This window comes from Drosophila melanogaster, chromosome X (assembly GCF_000001215.4).
Source record: "Drosophila melanogaster chromosome X".
Lineage (NCBI taxonomy): Eukaryota > Metazoa > Arthropoda > Insecta > Diptera > Drosophilidae > Drosophila > Drosophila melanogaster.
In genome coordinates this window covers 10826893-10847092 of record NC_004354.4, presented here as the reverse complement: position 1 = coordinate 10847092, position 20200 = coordinate 10826893, and the positions used below count along the sequence as shown (strand labels likewise).

The window sequence follows — 20200 nt, the reverse complement described above, 5'->3', positions numbered from 1 at the left end:
GATAGACCTGTCAGAAATTAAGAAAACAATATCAACATCAAGCGAATATACTTCGCTCGCTACATATTTCTAGTTAGTTTTCGTAACTTTTTCGCTTTGGTGGCAATTAAATCAAATTTCCTCGAAGAATAACTTGTAAAAAGGTCGCAAACATCCGTCCAGTTTCTGCCAACCATCGGCCACTGGCTATCGAAAGAAGATCGCTAGTGAATTAAATTTCACAAAATTGCGTTGTACTTTGGCCGTGGAAATTTGCCAAAAAACAGCAGCTACTTTGCTGCTATATTAGCAAATAGGTTCAGGAAGTCGAGAAAAATTTTTCCAGAAGTTGGCAGCAGTTTGTGTGAATGCAAAAAATACATCGCACATAGTTTTTTGCCCTCAAGACAGTTTTCTCAGTAATAACAACAGCACCCACACAAACACACAACACCACTCAGCTAAAAACGTGCTGAAATTCGCATATCTTTTTGTTGCATACGTTTTTGAGTGAATATTAGTAAGATGCCCAAACGCGGCGGTGGCAGTAGCCAGCGGTACAACAACAACGTTGGAAATGGCGGCGGACGTTACAACGCTCCCGAGGATTTCGATGATTTTGGTCAGTACACGGGAGTGCAAGAAAATGAACCCTCCAGTAACCTAAATATAATGTATTCCTATAGATGTGGAGGATCGCCAGCGACGCAAGGATCGAAACAAGCGGCGCGTCAGCTTTAAGCCCTCCCAATGTCTACATAACAAAAAGGACATCAAGCTGCGACCCGAAGATTTGCGTCGATGGGACGAGGATGATGACATGAGCGACATGACCACGGCCGTTAAGGTGCCCACCAACCCCACATGTTATCCCTATGCACATTTCTAATCTAATGTATAATTAATTCCAACAGGATAGACCCACCTCCCGACGTCGGGGATCGCCCATTCCGCGCGGCAAGTTCGGCAAACTGATGCCCAACAGCTTTGGCTGGTACCAAGTCACGGTGAGTTTGGACTACCATGTCATATAGATATCATAGCCGCAATGGCCCAGACCAAAATCATGTGATTTAATAGTAGTTTTATTACTAAGCTAAAGAAGCAAAAGCATTCAGTCCTCCAGCACCTGTTAGATTTATAACGTTCGCCATTATACAAATTAATCGACTGTTCTACTGGATGGCTCTTCTTATGCGAAGTACATATATGTTAAATGTAGTTTTAAGTATTTAGATTACTAACGTCACATAAAACTTCCAGAAGTTTGCTCCAGTGCTCTACTAATTTCCCGCCCCTACATAGAACTACAAACCCCAGACTGGTCCATATAGATACCAGATTTACGACAGCAGTCATAGAACTATTTTTGGTCTCCAAGAACATCATGTGATTCGTCTGATGGCTTTTTTTTTTTGTTATTGGCAAAAGATCGCGTTGAGGGAGCAAAGTATCCGGCAAGAATCGCATAAGTTACAGCGAAATGTTGAGACTTATTTGTTTATTTGTACACTGCTTCCAAAGCTCCAATGCCGACTTGCCGACTGGGCTCTTTGTGTTTATTAATTAATTTCCCTCGTAAAAATCGTAAAGCAAACAAGCCAAAGTTGGGCCGGGGGGATACCAGCTCTACACAGCTAACGACAATCGGGTACTACAATTACAATTGCAATCCGACGAGCGGGCAAATAAATATTTATGGATGGCTAAACACAGTCGTCCACAGTACCAGCCACAAGTGTTTGTCGGCACGAGCTAAAAGTGCAATGAAGTCGAGCCTTTGGTGGTTTGACAGTTGCCATGACCCTCACCTAAATGGTTTCCCATTTTAAGGGCTTGCGGGCCTGCGGTTGGGTTATCCTTCGCCTGGTTGTCACCCTATCCAGCCGCACGTGGTGCAACACAACAGGTCGCTATCTCTCGACGGGGTCGTAAATGCCATAGTAAAATGCCCAATGCTGACTCTCCACCAACAAAAGCTTGCGGTTTCATTCCGTTTGGGCCTTTATTTCATCGACGGCCGGCAGACGGTGAAGACGTGTTCCAACGTCCGACGCCCCATAGAATATATCGCTTGAATCTCAAGAGGCCCGATTAGGGGCAACTTATCAGTTTGGAGTGATTAGATGTGCGACTAGGGTTCCGTCGGGAAAATCAGCCTAACACGTGCCCCACTTAAAACCCGGCATCTGCAATGGCTACTTTGGGCGCCTGGGACTACACGATCCTGGCGGTGGTGCTGATCATCTCCGTTGCGATTGGCATCTACTACCGTTTCGTGGGCGGCAAGCAGAGCACCACCACCGAATATCTTCTGGCGGATCGTTCCATGAACGTGGCGCCTGTGGCCTTTAGCCTGATGGCCAGTTTCATGTCGGCCGTCACCATATTGGGCGTATCCATGGAGAACTACCAGTACGGTACAATGTTCGTCGTGATCAATCTGTCGTATGTGTTGTCCACGCCGGTGGCCGCCTACCTCATCATTCCGGTCTTCTATCGCCTAAAGACGGCCAGTGTGTACGAGTATCTGGAACTGCGGTTTGGCTATGCCACCCGATTGGCCGCCTCGCTGAGCTTCTCGCTCCAGATGGTCCTATACATGGGCATTGTGGTCTATGCGCCGGCTCTGGCCCTGGAAGCTGTCACTGGACTGAGCCAGGTCTTCTCCATCGTAATTGTTGGAGTCGTGTGCACGTTCTATGCGACGCTCGGCGGAATGAAGGCCGTACTCATCACGGACATCTATCAGTCGCTCCTCATGTTCGCCGCTGTCTTCAGTGTAATCATCTGTGCCTGGGTGAAGGCGGGCAGCTTGGAGGTGATATGGCGCGTGGCGCAGGAAAACGGACGCATCAATCTGACCAACTTCAGTGTGGATCCAACGGAACGTCACACTTGGTTCACCCAGATTTTAGGCGGATGTGCCACCTATTTGGCCATCTATGGTGTGAATCAAACGCAGGTCCAGCGCCTGATGGCGGTGAAGAGTTTGAGTGCCGCTCGAGCGGCCCTGTGGTGGTGCCTGCCCATTCTGTGCCTGCTTAGTCTGAGCACCTGTTTCTCCGGTCTGTGCATCTACTGGTACTACCGCGACTGTGACCCGCTGCTGGAGGGTAGAGTCAACTCGCGCGATCAAGTGATGCCGCTCTTTGTCGTGGACACGATGGGCGAATACACCGGTTTGGCTGGCCTCTTCGTTTCGGGAATCTTTTGCGCCAGCCTCTCCACGATTAGTTCGATAATCAGCTCGCTGGCAGCCGTCACCCTGGAGGATTACCTCAAGCCCTTGGTCAGCTGCTGTGCCAAACGCACGCTCACCGACCGTCAGACCTTGTGGTACTCCAAGCTGTTGTCCCTATTCTTCGGAGCCCTCTGCATTGGCATGGCCTTCATGGCGGGATCAATTGGCGGACTACTGCAGGCGGCACTGTCAATCTTCGGCATCATTGGAGGCCCTCTGCTGGGCCTCTTCACGCTGGGCATGTATGTGACCAAGGCGAATGAAAAGGGAGCCATTGGTGGGCTGCTCATATCGCTGGCGTTCTGCTTTTGGATCGGTTTCGGACAACCGAAGCCACCGCTGGTCAGCTTGGATATGTCCACGGCTGGATGTCCGGTGGACAGGAGCTTTGCCCGCGACATTTTCCTCAAGACTGTGATAGCGGTGGCCGAGGAAGAGCATTACTTTTACCTGTACAGGATTAGCTACATGTGGTACGCTGCTTTGGGCTTCCTGATAACCTTCTTTGGCGGATGGCTGTTGTCCTGGCTGTTTGCCCTGCTGAAATGGGACAACAATCGACGCATCTACCAGGATGCGGACTGCACGCTAATCAAGCACGATCTCTTCGTGCCGCCGATAGCCAAACGTTTGCAACGGCGACAAATGCCGCTCCTGGTGGTCACCGGCACCAGTTCGGAGATTGGCGGCATCACGACAGAGAGCGCTACGGCGCCGCCGCGGCTGGACGAGATCGAGTGGGAGAAACACAAGGCAGTGGCGTAACTGAACACATCACCTTAGTAGTTTTTTCTTTTGTTTTTTTTTTGTAGCGCCGTTTTGACCTTAGTTACTCTCCATTAGCTATCACTGCAAGAAATAATAACTTTGCTGTACAATAATACGGTTTAGTTTATTTGCATTTCTATACGAGTCTAAAAATGAGGCAAACTATTATTTGAAAGAATTGCTGCTGGAATTACAATGCTCCTTATAATGTTCTAAAGAAAGTCAGGTCGGAGAATATCATATAGTTGCCATAGTATGTATATCTGCATGGGTCATCCCACTTCGTTCTCCGTGGAGCGTACTACTAGCCTTTTTCTCTTGTCACACAAAATATATATATATATATATATGTATATATATATTAAGTGAACTTTGGCTTTAAATAAACGAGCTTACTCATTAAGCAACTAAATTAACGCTCATCGATGGCCTGATTGGGCTGCTCCTCCGGTCCTTTGGCATTGTAAACATTGCGATTCTGGGACAGATGCCATAGGGCTAGCAGGCGGGCCAGCTCCGTGTAGGTTAGCTTGCGCAGATCACGTCGATCGGCCAGCTTAACTCCGGCGGCCTCTAGCTCCTCCACCAATGTGACGGCATCGTATTCATCCTCCGGATTCTGCTCATTGCGTGGCGCAATTTTTCCGACGAACTCCGACTCTGGCACCGCTTCGCTCTTCACCATGCGCTGCATCTGCTGCACATGCTGCTGTTTATGCTGACGTTGCTGACCCAATGGCTCGTCGACATCTTTTAGCTCCTGTTCGGGATTCATGGGCAGCGAATTGGCCAGGCTGACCATGCCGAGGATCACCAGGAAGATGACCGGAATATTGTTGCACCCAATGGGTTTCATGTTTACGTCCGACTGCTAGTAGCTTTGCTGTGGCACTGCTGCCCGCCTGTCGCATGTCGATCGATCGTGGCCTGGACTCGACTCTCGGGGTGCGCTCCAATTTCTATCTGCCTTCCAACCCGCTCGTACGCTCGCTCGGCTCCCTATCGCTCACTCGAACGCCCCGTGTGGCAGTGCTGGCTGGCGAAGACATTCGCTTTCTTCTTCCAGCATTTGGCTATTATTTTTTTTGGTTACTTTCGAATGCCATGGATTTTGGCAAACAATGGTGCCATTAAACTGCAAGTAAGGCGGGGATATAGATTCTTTTACTTCTAAAACTATATAAATTTGTAATAGATGAGCAGTGAGTGTTTTTAAAATGTATATTTTATTGTATGTTATGCAAAAAATGTTCCATTTAATTCAATACGCTGGAAACGAAGCGCAGCACTGTCGTTTGGGGGGCTGCTTTTGATTGAAAAGTCAGTGTGTAGGGTCGGTTAAATTATTTTATCTGCATATGCAGCACATACACTATACTATACACTATACAACATCGACCCCTGGTACATATGTTATTTAATTGTCTGGCTGGTGCCTTTTGTATTTTGTATTTTGTATGTAGTAGATCCCGCATTTCGTCGTTTTTTATTGTGTATTTTTGTTGGCTACGTTTTTTTTTTATTTTTTCTGTCCGCCTCCAATTCAATTTATCTGCGCAGTTTGTGCTCACTCGGTTCGCCGTCTTCTATTTTCTGCATGTTGGTTTGGCCTAATCTTATCAGCTCTTATTCATAGCCAATTGAACGAGTTGTAATGGTCGAGAGTTTTTAATAATTTCTAGTAGATATGGGTTAATGGACGACGCGCCCCGCGTTAATCAGTCGCAATGTTTCCTTGTGTACCGAACCAATCGGTCAGGCAATCTTAGGTCTAAGAACTTTGTTTGATTGGTCAAAATGTGAATGATATTATTCTACATTTACATGTTCATATTTCACACAAACAATTATTGCTCTATTTGCAACAATTCTAATGGAATACAGTTGAAAAGCAACTAGAGATACCTCGTCTAGAGTTTTAAATTCTTATCGGTAATTGGGCTTATTTAATTACTCACTGCTACAATTACTTTGCCTGCCTTCAGGCGTTGCTAAAAGCTTTTTTTTATAAACAAATTGCAATAGCATAGTCTAACTTGTAGTGCATGCCGAATTAGTGTCAACAAAGAAATTATTGTTAAATATATTGCGCTATTATGTGTTGAATTATAACGATTTGACAAATACACGTAACGACGTTCTTGAGTGACAATGGAAATTGAAAAAAAGTCGAGATTGTCAAGTTGCATGTAACGTGCGACGAAGTAAGTATTGATAAATGTAAATTCTAAATGGAAAATCGCAATTGTCAGTCTTATTTGCATTTTCCTAATGGTTTCACATCTGGCATGCGAGCAACCTACATACATATGTATGTGCTATGCTATATATACATACATATGTATATAAAGTGTTTATAAAATAAATGTACGTGCGAATGGAATGGCCAAAACATTCCACTGACTGATCGTTGTTAGCTTTTATTAGACTGCAAACACGTGCGCCAGCCCGCTTTGGTTAGTTAGTCATTTTTGGTTGAGAATGAAAAGAAGAAAAAAAAAAAACCCAGAACTGTCAGCAGCGTTGATAACCGTGTTGTGGGCCAAACACAACTGACTGACTCACTGTATAGGATAGCTCCATAGCCAGCTATGGGAGGTACCCTATCAAGGGCACCCAATAGCAGCAACCAATCCACTTGACTCTCTTTTGTGTGCATCTCCTGATGTCATCGACCAATAATGCGTTGGATCGTTTCCCTTCTTATCGCTAGCCAGTTGAACTGGCAGATTCCGCCGATTCCAACCTGCGCTCCTGCGGATTCCCACCTTGCCAATCTCATATCCCACATTTATACAGTAGATATGGGATGAGCGAATCTCGTTGAGTACTAGTTTCTACTCAGAACTATCACCGATCACAGAACAGTTAAGAACTTCTATTTCTAACTATGATTTCGTTTCTCAATACATATTTTGAAACAAATACAAGTTTGATGCAACAATTGTTAAACATTATTCATAAAAATTGCATTGAACAGCGAATATTATAATCAAAAGCAAAAGCAGCACTTATTTAATGATATTTGTAGATAGTTAAATAGTTATAGATGCATAGCTTTAAGGTTGTTCTATATGAAATTATCCCATTGAATGCAAAAAATGCAAAAGTGATTGATGATTTCCTGAATCGAAGCCACTTTATAAGACTGTATTTGATTTGAATGAAAGCCCGAGTTTGCCTTTTAATTTAAAGCCAAGTGCAATATTTAGCGATTCAACAATTTATTACGATATTGAAATTCAGGCGCATAACAATTAATAATTACTCGTTAACAGCTTAACTTGATTCATATTCATATTCACATTGTTCGTATGTACATTATCTTTTTATTATTTATTCACACACTCACAACAGACTCACGCACACACTCACGCACACATTGGCATTGAAATGGTTTCAAAAAAAAAGGTTTTGGTTCTTTTCACGTCAGTTAATCTGATGGCAGCTAATCCTGCTCCTGCTCCTCGCTGGTGGTGGTCACCGTCTTCTCCTGCCGCGTGGTGCTAGTGGTGGTGCGTGTCAATGTGAAGACACCGGTGGTGCCCACCTCATCCAGCGGCTGGGCAATGATTGTTGATGTGGTGCTCTGGAAACGAGGTGTTAGACATTTGATACTACATATATTATGAGGAGGGTGTCGTACGCCATTCTTGGTCTCCTCGGGACTCCACGAGCGTTTGTCATCCAAATCCTTTGAGCAACAGCCTCCCATTCTTTGGTTTTGTGCGTATATAGAAATACGTATTCGTTGTATATATGGTATAAATGGTTTGGTTCGGAATGCCTTTATTTTTCGTTCTATATTAATGTATATCGGGGGCCAGTAACTTGTTGCTGCTTCATCGGCGCACGTCTGTCAGCGAATGCCGGTGTTCGATGTGGTGTTCACTTGTTAGCCAAACGAACGAACCGAAAGCCCAACCCAACCCAACCCAACCCAAGCTGCGCCGCCAGCTGTGACTGCGACTGCGACGCCGGAGTTGGGTTGTCATAGCTATATAGCTCCATATCAATTCTAGAAATATGTCTCAGCCAGCGAGCCAGCCAGCCAGCCAGTACTCGCATTCGGTGTATATTGTATTGTGTTGAATACAATAAGTATATGTATAGCTCCATGTATGCCTGTGAGCTGTACAAACAAACCATTCACATTCCAAACAACCAACCAGCCAGCCACCCACCTCAATGCCCCCGTTCGAAACTCTATGTTCCCGAGAATGTCAAATCCGATCTGATTCCCGCTTTGAAAACAGTCACAGTCATCATCTTTATTTTCAAATGGGAACCACTGGCCTTGTCGCCTTAACGGTTCCATTTGCCCATCGAGCAGGTGCAGCGTGTCAACTCAAGGCTGCCATTGTTGTCTGTGGCCTATTTGGTGGCACTATTCAAAGTTGCAACGTGACAACTAATGTCAAAATCCTTCCAAGAGGATTGTGTGCTATGATCTTCCTTTGGTTCATTTAAAAAAACCAAATGGGCCATTAACAGCTTAAATTGGGCACCCTTATATAGAGCTTTTAACTAATTAGCAGAATTAGTCCCAAAAAAAATATAAATAAATACCTTTGTAGTTAGGACCAAACTTTATTTAAAGATCCTATGACACATCAACTTTGCGGGGAAATTCAAATACACAATGGTTGTAAATTAATAAAAACACAACAATTTGTCATTTTTGAATGCGATATCACGAGGGGGTTTATGTTGTTCGTATGTTTTAGTCAATGGAAAGTTAGGGTTAACCATATCGAGGCAACCAATAGACGCAAAAGAGCCAAAATATACATATAATCGTATACAGCTAATGCCCGTAATAAATAAATTTATCGCATTAATGCGCAATGAATGAGTGGGCTAGATGTGTGCTGTGACTGTTCGCGGACTTATCTGCTTGATACTGTTGATATGAATAGGGTCGAGTGGATTGGCATGGTTTGTGGCATCATCGGGATGGATAAGTGGGTAGTGGGTGCTGGGAACTATGAGCTGGTAGCTGGGCAGCTAGGCAGCATTCACACGATCATTATACGCATACGACCCCCCTATCACTGTGCCCGAGTGTAACCGAAGTGATCCTATAAATTGAATTACCTACCACTTATTCCAGTGAATCTCTGAAGCACATAGCACCATGGTCATATATATGGCGCACATGTGTACGTACATATATATGTATGTACGTCTGGATGCGATGCAGTCAGTCCGATTAGATAGCCATCGACCAATATTAATAATAATAATAATAACATTAATAGCCAAGTGACCGATATTGCGTATCGCTGACCTTCGGTGTCAGAGGAAGTGGTAACTCGTTTCCACTCTCTCCTCGTTTTGCATCCACCTCTGTTTGCCGTACACTCACTCATATCCGGATATAAGTGCACGTAATTAAATCACTGAAGGCTTGAATGATAAGACTGCTCCGCCCACAAAAAAAAAAAAACGTTGCAATTAGGTGATGAGTTCCACGCATAGCTCTGCTCAATGGCATGCCAATCAGTAAGGTCATATGTGTACACATTGATAGAACAACAATATTATACATATTATATAATGTATATAGTAGAAAGTGATTTAAGTTCAGAGAAGATTTCAGTAAGCTAACTGAATAAAGTCAAATATTATTGCTTACATCTACAGACGTGTACGTGATTCTTCCTATTTTTAGACATTTAGAGCTATCTCTCCGTTTTACACACTCCATTGGATGATCTATCGCAGAACCAACACGAAATATGGAGCACTGCTGGCAAAACATGAGTTCATGAGTTGGCCGATGAGATAATTTCGGTCGCTGCTATCTGTGCACCATATAAGTTTATATAATAATCGACAGACGACGTCTAATGGTTTCCCTTTTTCCGCATTTTTCTTTTTGCAGTTACAAAACGCCCAGATATACGAAAAGGAAACACTCTTGAGTGCTCTATTGGCAGCGATGTCGCCACATGTCTTTATTCCTCAATATTGGCGAGTGGAGCGAAACTGCGTAATCTTCTTTACGGACGACTACGAGGCAGCCGAACGCATTCAACATCTGGGCAAGAATGGCCATCTTCCAGATGGCTATCGTCTGATGCCACGAGTACGCAGCGGTATACCACTAGTGGCCATCGACGATGCCTTCAAGGAGAAGATGAAGGTCACAATGGCCAAGCGTTACAATATTCAAACCAAGGCGCTGGATCTTTCCCGTTTTCATGCAGATCCGGATCTTAAGCAAGTTTTCTGCCCACTCTTTCGTCAGAATGTGATGGGCGCTGCCATTGACATTATGTGCGACAATATACCCGATTTGGAGGCACTTAACCTGAATGACAACTCCATTAGCAGCATGGAGGCGTTTAAGGGTGTGGAGAAACGCTTACCGAACCTCAAGATTCTCTATTTGGGGGATAACAAGGTTAGTGTTGATTGAAGATAGTCACTTTATCAATAACTAACTGACGACCATTACCTTTTCCAGATACCATCTTTGGCCCACCTTGTAGTGCTTCGCAATCTGTCCATCTTGGAACTCGTTTTAAAGAACAATCCCTGCCGTTCCCGCTACAAGGATTCCCAGCAGTTTATCAGGTATACTATGGTGTGATTCGTTGATCTTCTAACTTTTCTAGTGGATGCTGCCGCATATTCGACGTGGGATTTGTCGCGTCTGGAGTTACAGAGGAATTAGGATTACCACATTTCCATTGTTCTGTTGTCTCCATTCCTTTTCTTTGAAGCAAATGCGCTGCAGAATTGGGGACCAAGGTCAGGTGTTGCCTTCGTCCAAAGTTTAAAGCAGCTGAGCAGGCAAAGGCATTTGGGAAATATTTTCCTTATCAGCTGTCTTAAAGCCAGGACAGATCGTATGCAGCGGAATGGATTTTGGGCAGAGCAAAAAAAAAAAAAAGAAGAAAGAAAAAAAAAGATTTGAAGTTAAAAAAAAAAAAGAAAAAAAAAGAAGAAAAAAAAAGAAAAAAAAGTACAAGCAAAAAAGGCCCAAGCCAATTGCAGTAAACTTTCGACGATGTGGCAACGCTAAACTAAGAACGCAACTGTACTTTTGACACACACACACCGGCACCGTTCGTACTTCCAATTGAGCAGGCGGACGTGCAGCAGTCCCAAAGCGAATCACATTAACGCATTAACATCGACAAATATAAATTATTTTACGAATAACAAATAATCCACCGAACCCACCCACCGCGCACCCCGCTACAACACACACACGGGCGCACGCATGTAGCCACTCCACGCCAGCGCACGCACGCATGCGCATGCGCATATGCAGTTGTGTACGTGCCACATCTAATGCTGCGTGCCCTGTGCGCGCCGTTGCGCCTTGCATTGTCGTGTCGCCGCTTGTTGATTTTGCGGTGGTTGCCAAGTAGTGGAGGCAGAGTGGAGTGCATAGGCTCACCATTCGGGTGCGCAGCGTCCAGCAGGAAGCAGAAACGACTACCAAGACGAAGGACACACCACTGACTGACTCACGTGCTAACGGACATTCTGCTGGCGCCAGCGGCCGGCGCGTTGTTTTGCCAGTCGATTACAATTTACAATTAGTATTTTCGGCTTTGTTGGGCGCATGAGCCGCCTGCGGATGCGACGTGCTTGAACATGACGAGACGAACAGAAGTTACACAGCAGTCAGCTTTGAAAGCCACTTTTTGCTTGTGGCCACTGAAAGAAAAAACAAAAAAAAAAAAATGAAAAAAAGGAAAAGAAAAAAGTGTTGATAAAAAAAAAAAAACAAAAAATACAAAAGAGAAAATACCACAAAAAAGATGCCCCGGCACAATGCACTGCTCAATTGTACTTTTCCGCTGTACTTTTCACATCGAACTATTGAAGGCACAACAATGGCCAAGCACCTAGTGCCTCTGCCTCTTCAGCTGATCAAAGCTCCGCCAATTTGTGTGTGAGCCGGTCGAGTAACGGTGAAGCTATATCAAAGATACAAACATATATACTCCGCGTGAGAAGAAGAAGGAGTCACATCTGGCCACTGACTAATCTGCAATTCCTGCAGCGCATACATCCTAAACCTCCCCCCCCCCCCACCAACGCACAAATTTAAAAAAAAAACCCCCATTTAATTATTATTTCTCGCTATTTAACTCGCATATCTATCATCGCCTCCCTGTGCTAATGACAACAAAAATACGGCCGAATGTCCACTATTTACAGCGAAGTACGTCGCAAGTTTCCCAAACTGGTTAAGTTGGTAAGTTCTATTTGTAAGTGCCCCTTCCGTTAGCAAAAAGATGGGAATTCCATAAAAATCGTATACATATTCCATGGATTACATGGATCTAAGGTTTGGAATATCCTTACCGATTATTTGGCTCATCAATTCCCATCACAGCTAGGCAATCACACGACCATAACCAAATTAAATCCCATATAGGACGGAGAGACCCTGGAGCCGCAAATCACATTTGATCTATCCGAGCAGGGACGTCTTCTCGAAACGAAGGCATCCTATCTGTGCGACGTCGCTGGTGCCGAGGTGGTGCGCCAGTTCCTGGACCAGTACTTCCGCATATTTGACTCGGGCAATCGGCAAGCTCTGCTAGATGCCTACCATGAGAAAGCGATGCTCTCCATATCAATGCCTTCGGCCAGTCAGGCGGGCAGGTGAGCATATTAGTGCTTGATAATAAATGAATACCACCAATGCATTAATCGCATTCATGTCCTTCAGATTGAACAGTTTCTGGAAGTTCAATCGCAATCTCCGGCGCTTGTTAAACGGCGAAGAGAATCGCACCCGAAACTTGAAGTACGGACGCCTGGCATGTGTTTCCACATTGGATGAATGGCCAAAAACGCAGCACGACCGACGCACCTTCACCGTCGACCTGACCATCTACAATGTAAGTAAAGATTTCAAATTCTATTAGCTTGAACTAAATGCATCTCTTCCCATCCAGACTTCAATGATGGTTTTCACCGTGACGGGATTATTCAAAGAGCTGAACGACGAGACCAACAATCCCGCCTCCATGGAATTATATGACGTTCGCCACTTTGCCCGCACCTACGTGGTGGTGCCACAGAATAATGGCTTTTGTATCCGCAACGAGACGATCTTCATCACAAACGCTACGCACGAGCAGGTGCGAGAGTTCAAGCGATCGCAGCACCAGCCTGCTCCCGGAGCTATGCCCTCCACTTCCAGTGCAGTGACCAGTCCTCAGGCCGGGGCAGCGGCGGGTCTGCAGGGTCGTCTGAATGCGTTGGGCGTGGCCACTGGACCGGTGGCTATACTATCAGGAGATCCGTTGGCGGCCACCGCACCGGTTAACAGCGGCAGTGCCGCCATATCGACAACAGCAGTGGCACCTGGCGCCCAGGATGAGAGCACTAAAATGCAAATGATTGAAGCCATGAGCGCCCAAAGCCAAATGAATGTGATCTGGAGTCGGAAGTAAGATCCAAGTGGCAATCTATCAATAGCTAGATAAATAAGTAAACCCATTTCTTCATTTAACAGATGCCTGGAGGAAACGAATTGGGACTTTAACCATGCCGCCTTTGTGTTCGAGAAACTATTCAAGGAAAACAAAATACCGCCTGAGGCTTTTATGAAGTAAATCGCATAGGAGTTTCCGTAGGACAGAGCCGCGTGCCACATCCACATAATCGAATGCTGTTTTTTTTTTTTTGGTTTTGTAATTAAATTTTAAAATTATTAGAGAAACCTCTATATAATAATAATAATTAATATTATTAAGCTGCGAAGTTGTGTGCACATTCGGGCAGTAGCAATTATTATCCCAGCACTGCGGGCAATGTGCATCAACGATCACAGTTCTTCGATAGATTAGTTTAGCTCTCTTTAAGTTCCGTCCGCAGATCCGCTGGTCTACATTGAGGCCAGGACGAGTCTGCGAACGGTAGTCCCTTTAGAGTTAAAGTTGTTTTAGATTCCTAAGCCAAACACCTTCAAACACACACAACACGACAACACTATTAAACGTAATGCAACAATGTTGTCGAATCGAAAGAAACCCAATTTTTATTTTAATATATACGACGATACCGAAACCAAGGCGATGGTCGAAAAGCATGGATCGCGCCAATAATTCTATATTCCCCGCTTTCCCAGATCCTCGACTCGCCTTACATTTTGTATACAAATACCATAGAATAAAAAGAAACATTTTGACCACTGTAAAAATTTTGTAACGACTCGGAAACCAAAATTACCTTTATTTCTTAATAGAAAAAAATTATTCGATTTACAATACACGCTTAGCCGTAAATTCAATTGAATTTAAGTGTAAGATATATAAAAATTATATACATTAAGACAAAAGTGTAGATTCATAAATAAATTTTTCAGAATAGAATGTGCGTTGTATTTTACTATTTGTTGTTCAATGGAACCAAGTGAATTGGAGCTCACAAATATGAATCATTCGAATATTTTCTTATGAATTGAGTTTAAACTGCAACGTAAGAATAACCGACAATGCAGTTTTTAACGGTAGGTGTCGCCAACAGGAAACTGACTCGAAATTGCAGCTAGGTGGCGCTATTAAGCTATGTAAGTAACGTGTCGAATATGTACTGGCGCTAGATGGCGCTCTGGCCGAGTAAATAAGTTTTTTATATCAAAATAGCAATTTAAGATTACAGTATTGTTTTTATATTAAAAAAAAAACCATTTAAGAATATTTATTTTTTAGTATTTTCAAATAATAAAAGCAGGTAATTTAAAACATTCTCGCAAATAGTAAGAGAGTAAGAAATTAATACAGAAAAATTATTATCTGTAAAGTTTAAAGTTTTTTATTGAACTTCAATTAAAGTTGATTTACTATCAATGGCTTGAAATTCGTGTTTAGATACCATCTTCTTGGGCTATGATAATATTTAAATAATAAATAGACTTTGAGGGTCAACGAATATTTCAATGGCCATAATCTGGGAAGTCGAGATTCTTTTATCTAGCCTACGTCATTAATGGTAACCAGTTCGGGGCGCCTGGGAGCAACTCCTTGGGCTCATTGTCATCCTTCGCGCTTAGACGAGACAGCGCCCAAATATCGAAAGTGTCTGGAAATAGGGCCCATAGTTACCAGGACCAGGACCTAGGCCCATTGTGCGAATGCCTTTGAGAGCGACTGCCGGGGCAGGGACAATAAAGGAGTCGAATAACAAAAAGCTTTTCTAGTTTCACAGCTTTCCACACACGTAGCCGGATTTGCATTGTCTGCGGTGTCGGCTCCTCGGTTTTTGGGCCACAGCTGTCCGGCAATTGGGTGGGACTGAACAATTGGTCAGCAACTGGTTGCCATTGGTGGCGACCACTGGTCAGTGGGCAGCGTGAGAAGCGGCAGGCGTCCAGCATCCCAAGTGAAAAACCCATGGCCAGCTGGCCCACTCTTGTGGTCCACACAATGGACACGGAATCGAGCTACAACCGGGCCCCCTTTTGTTATTCAAGATTAGCCCAAAACGTGAAGTGGTAAATGGACCAGGAAACCAGGAGCTGACCAGGATGCCAAGCATCTGTCGGTCATCTCGAATGGCGCCCAAAATGGTCAATCAAGTTCAGCTAGTTCTAATCTTCAGCTGCCTTTTGCACAATACAATATTTGTAAGTACATTTTTCAATGATGGGGCGAAACCGGCATAGATAAAAATTGGAAAGGGGGTTTAGCATACTTTTGTTACTATTTTTTGAAAAAAAAAGAGCCCTCTCTTAAATAACGAATTTTTGCAATAAGACGATTTCCGGATTTTCCTTCAAAAACAATCACTTTTAATCGGTATTTTGATCAAAAGATTGGAAATAATGGCCCAGATATGGAATGTCATACCTCGTTGAGTTTGTTTTTTGATTCCCAATCGATTTGCATTCAAATTTTGGAAATCTAGGTTTTTTCAATTTTTCGCAAATTTTTATGATGTTACCCCTTACAAAAAATGCGAAAATTTGGCCAAAAATTATTTTCACGGAGTCCGTCAAAAAGTGATATGGATGGTTAGAATTGGTAATTAGGAGTAAAAAACGGTACTTCTTTTAGGTATGTGACCATTTTTGGCCAAGTTATACTCAAAAAACCAAACTTAAGTATTCATTTTTTTACCCAAAATCATTTTCCTAATTTTTGTGAAAAAAATACTCAGTATTTTGATCAAAAGATTGGAAATAATGGCCCAGATATGGAATGTCATACCTCGTTGAGTTTGTTTTTTGATTCCCAATCGATTTGCATTCAAATTTTGGAAATCTAGGTTTTTTCAATTTTTTGCAAATTTTTATGATGATTACCCCTTACAAAAAATGCGAAAATTTGGCCAAAAATTATTTTCACGGAGTCCGTCAAAAAGTGATATGGATGGTTAGAATTGGTAATTAGGAGTAAAAAACGGTACTTCTTTTAGGTATGTGACCATTTTTGGCCAAGTTATACTCAAAAAACCCAACTTAAATATTCATTTTATTGCCAAAATCATTGTCCTAATTTTTGTGAAAAAAACATTCGGTATTTTGATCAAAAGATTGGAAATAATGGCTCAAATATGGAATGTCATACCTCGTTGAGTTTGTTTTTTGATTCCCAATCGATTTGCATGCGAATTTTGAGATTTAAAATTTTTCACATTTTTGGCAAATTTTTTTTCGCATTATCAAAAATGCGAAAATTTGTTTAAATTTAATTTTAATAAAATATAAATAATAGTGACAGGTATGGTTACCTATGTTTATAAGCAGTGGAAAACAGTCTTCAGTTTAGCTGTCTCACTTTTTTTGGCATATAATACAAATCGTTGGTAAAATCAATTCCAAAACTGGCAACCCGTTCAGCCAGCAAAATGGGTATTAAATGGGTATTATTAAATAAATAAATTAAAATAAAATTAAAATGGGTGTCGCAGGACACGCGTTGCATGTGTATGCACATACATATGTACATACATACATACATATTTCCATTGCCTGACAAAAGTCAATGATCGCACGGCTGCTGAAACAGTTGAAAAATGAGAGGAACGTGAAATCGCAATCGAGCTCAAAAGGATCTGGCTGGCAGGAGGAGGGGGGTCGCCTAATCCGGCTGACGCTGGATCAGGACACGACAGGACATTCGCAGGATAGGGTGTGTGGGCACGAGGATTCGCTCGTTCATTCGGAACATTTTCGGCAATTACCGAAAAATAAAGAAGCGAATTAATGCAGCGCCCGTGTTTGTGTGTGTGCGTGTGCTTTGTGTGCTCAAGGATCAAGGGGTAAGGACACTCTCAGGACACTCGGCAGCGACTTTTTTTTTTTTTTTTTGGGTACAGAGCCAAGCCGAAAAACCAACACAGCCGAAAAAAAACGCGGTGTTTGCACCTGTCCCAAAAGGAAGGACGAGCGGGGGGCGGGGCGGAAAAGGAGGAGGCGGAGGAGGAGAGAGAGGAGCGCGAGGAGCCGCAGGACGACAGCCGGGCCAGCGAAATTAAGGATAAGCAGTGCAGTGCAGGATCCCGAGGATCGCAAGGATCGCGCGGATCGACGTGGCTCGTGCCACTCAAAATTCCAGCTTAATTTCGCCGCCATCCTTCGTCTTTTGTTGTGTGGCCAAAAACACAAAGAACACATAAAAAAAAAAGAAAAAAGCAAAAACGAAGTAAAAAGCGGAGAAAATAAATGTTAACTAAAGGTGGTGGTGCAGTGCAGCCAGCAACCCCGTTTTGCCACACATATGTATGTGGGTGCCAGTCCCGCCATGCGATCCTTGATCCCTTGATCCTCTGATCTTACCCTGCAAAAGTATATCCCATCCCATCCCATCCGATCCGATCCTAACGATCCTATGCGCCGTTAAAGCTTCGCGTGCGGCACTCATTGTTATGCATTTTAAATATGAATTTTTATGGCCGCCAGACATGCAACCAGAAGCCCTTCGCCCCTTATCCTTATTAATTCCTCGTGATCCTGCCTCCCCCTTTTTTCAGCTTGGGTGTTCGCATTTTGTGTGCATTTTGTTCGTCGACTAAATGCCCGTTAATTCGCAGCGTTAATGAGGCCAAGCGTCGCCAACGAGTAGTGTCCCCGGAAGCGTCCTGGTTCCATGTCCTGGGTGGCCGGCATTCTGGATACCCGGAATGCAGATGTACCCTAGTCTCCCTGAGCTATTTAATTTTCGACTGCTTATTATGATTATGGCGGGGCCCTATTTATTTTTATAAACGATAATAACCAACCAGCGTATGCAATCCGCCGCTGACACCTTCCATCTCCAGGATCAGGCGATCCCGATCGTCCTGCCCAAGATTGTCGGTGCAAGATAGTGGGTAGAGTGAAAGGATAGGGACATGCGAGGCTTTGCTTAAACCAAGGAATATTGCACATGAATAAATAAGCAAACCTCCTTAATGACTTTGCATATATTTCAAGACAATGAGTTTGAAGATATAATGAACAGATTATTCGTTAATAATAATCTTTAAAAGGTGAGCTTTCTTTTTTTTTTTTTACTTGCTAAACAATAAGTGAAATAGCATATTTAGTTAACAATGTTGCAAAGTAGCCAGCACATAAATATTATTAAGACCACAAATTCGACAATTCCCAAGCTAATGGATTATTGGACAATGGGGGAAATAATTAACGCATTCGCTCTTAATTTGGGACATCCAAGGTGCAGTTGCCCAAGTTTCTGGTTTCTGGTTTCCTGGCTCACGTCCAGTGTATCCCACATTAATTGGAACATTATCAAGTCGCTCCTTAATGCTCTGTTGGCTTAGTTCCAGCTTGCCACTTCAGCAGTCGAGCATTATCGCCCAACGGGATGCCCCATGGTAGCAACGGTATCGCCTCCGGGTAATGCCCCATATTCGTGTTTCTTCTGCACTTGGGTCCACCACCACCACCATCATTTGGCAATTTAATACCCCAACTTGGTCAATATTCACTCATTCTTTGTGTGCACTGCTGCATATTGAAATTTTATGTATTAATTTCTTCTTGCCGCTTTTCTGTGCACAGCGGTTCCATCAATGGCTTGTAATTGAGCTGACAACATTATCGAACTACGCCTTTTATTGCCCCCCCCCCCCCCTTTGCCAACCGTTTTTCGAAAAAAAGTGCAGTCTCAGCTTTGCCCCCTCTTCCCCACCCAAAAAAAAACAAAAAAAAACAACAAAAAACGCGTGCATAATTGCTTAATTTTTTTTTTTTTTTTTTTGGGGCGAGTCCCGGTTTTGTTTGCTTCTCAGGTGGCAGGTGAGCCAGCGAACCAATGACGCGTGCCCTTGCCACAGGTAAAACGAAGCTGCCGGGCCAGCTGTCCTCTCCTCTCGATTACGCAATCACAACACATTAAGCGCTGATTAAGACACTTGGGTGCCACTCACTCGTATGCAAAAAAGGAGCGAGGATGCCAAAGAAAGACCAAAAGACTGGTTAAATGGCAAACTGGGAGACACCGACACAGATCGGATTGCACAGGAGATTCTGCAGCAAGTACACTCGAAAAAAATAACAAAGAGTTATGCTTTGTCCAATAGAATGTTAATCTATCAATCAAATTAAATTAATATCTTAAGAGAGAAGACAACGAAAGAAAGAAAATGCGAATTCTGCAATCTAGCTAAACTGCTTAAAACACAGATATATCTGCATATTGATTGTATCCGCTTTTATAATCTATATTAAGACTAATATTGTTATTATTTTCCATTAAATTTCATATACATAACAAATATTTTTTTCTTGCTGCTTAGCATAATAATTAAAGAAAACCCCTTTTTGTTCCAGTTATGACTATGCTAATTCCTCGCCTCGTGATCACGATGCAGAGGCACACGGATGGGAAAGACAAGAGGAGGCTGCAAACAGGGCCGAGTTGCAGCGATGCAACGTGGAAGTTGCAGTTGGCTGCAGGGGTTGCCGTTGCCACGCGACCGAACTTCTCGCTGCCCCTTGAAATGCAATCCTTTATGCCCTTATTCCCTTTATCGCTGTGTTTTCTCCTTGATATGATAATTATGAGCGCGGAGTCGAGTCAAGATTACGCGGATCGTGTTGCAAGGGGAAAGGGGGACGCAGGACAGCATCTATGTGTGGCAACACTTGGTTTTTAATTCTTGTTGTTTTTTTTTTGTTTGTTTGTTTATTTTTTTTGGTATCTCTCCCAGGTGCAATACCGTTAAACGGGGAACCGGGAACCGTTAGCCGAGTTGGCCAACAAGCGAGTGAGAAATGGCCAG

General features: G+C 43.4%; 4 protein-coding genes across 6 annotated transcripts; 2 read left to right on the top strand and 2 right to left on the bottom strand.

Moving 5' to 3' along the window:
- sbr (small bristles) lies at window positions 1-14341 on the top strand. 3 transcript variants are annotated; one of them, NM_079921.3, is made up of 10 exons: window positions 1-601; window positions 666-826; window positions 894-986; window positions 9879-10400; window positions 10464-10573; window positions 12176-12212; window positions 12396-12625; window positions 12693-12864; window positions 12922-13418; window positions 13485-14341. In NM_079921.3, the coding sequence occupies exons 1-10, from the start codon at window positions 505-507 to the stop codon at window positions 13582-13584; spliced, it is 2019 nt and encodes a 672-aa protein (NP_524660.1). In that variant the 5' UTR covers window positions 1-504; the 3' UTR covers window positions 13585-14341. The 3 variants fall into 3 exon arrangements, with proteins under 3 accessions (NP_524660.1, NP_001356941.1, NP_001356942.1); NM_001369981.1 differs by lacking the exons at window positions 1-601; window positions 666-826; window positions 894-986 and adding an exon at window positions 9614-9641 and having other exon boundaries at window positions 13485-13798; NM_001369982.1 differs by lacking the exons at window positions 1-601; window positions 666-826; window positions 894-986 and having other exon boundaries at window positions 9614-10400; window positions 13485-13798.
- Window positions 2012-4396, top strand: CG32669 (uncharacterized protein). The gene has a single exon (NM_167256.2). The coding sequence runs from the start codon at window positions 2174-2176 to the stop codon at window positions 3986-3988; it is 1815 nt and encodes a 604-aa protein (NP_727460.1). The 5' UTR covers window positions 2012-2173; the 3' UTR covers window positions 3989-4396.
- On the bottom strand, window positions 4098-4888 carry CG15209 (uncharacterized protein). The gene has a single exon (NM_132426.3). The coding sequence runs from the start codon at window positions 4845-4847 to the stop codon at window positions 4404-4406; it is 444 nt and encodes a 147-aa protein (NP_572654.1). The 5' UTR covers window positions 4848-4888; the 3' UTR covers window positions 4098-4403.
- On the bottom strand, window positions 7198-7863 carry CG15210 (uncharacterized protein). The gene is made up of 2 exons (NM_144208.3): window positions 7638-7863; window positions 7198-7580 (listed from the first exon to the last, which is right to left on the bottom strand). Exons 1-2 carry the CDS (start codon window positions 7704-7706, stop codon window positions 7440-7442), a joined length of 210 nt encoding a protein of 69 aa, NP_652465.1. The 5' UTR covers window positions 7707-7863; the 3' UTR covers window positions 7198-7439.
- Window positions 14342-20200: the final 5859 nt, after the last annotated feature.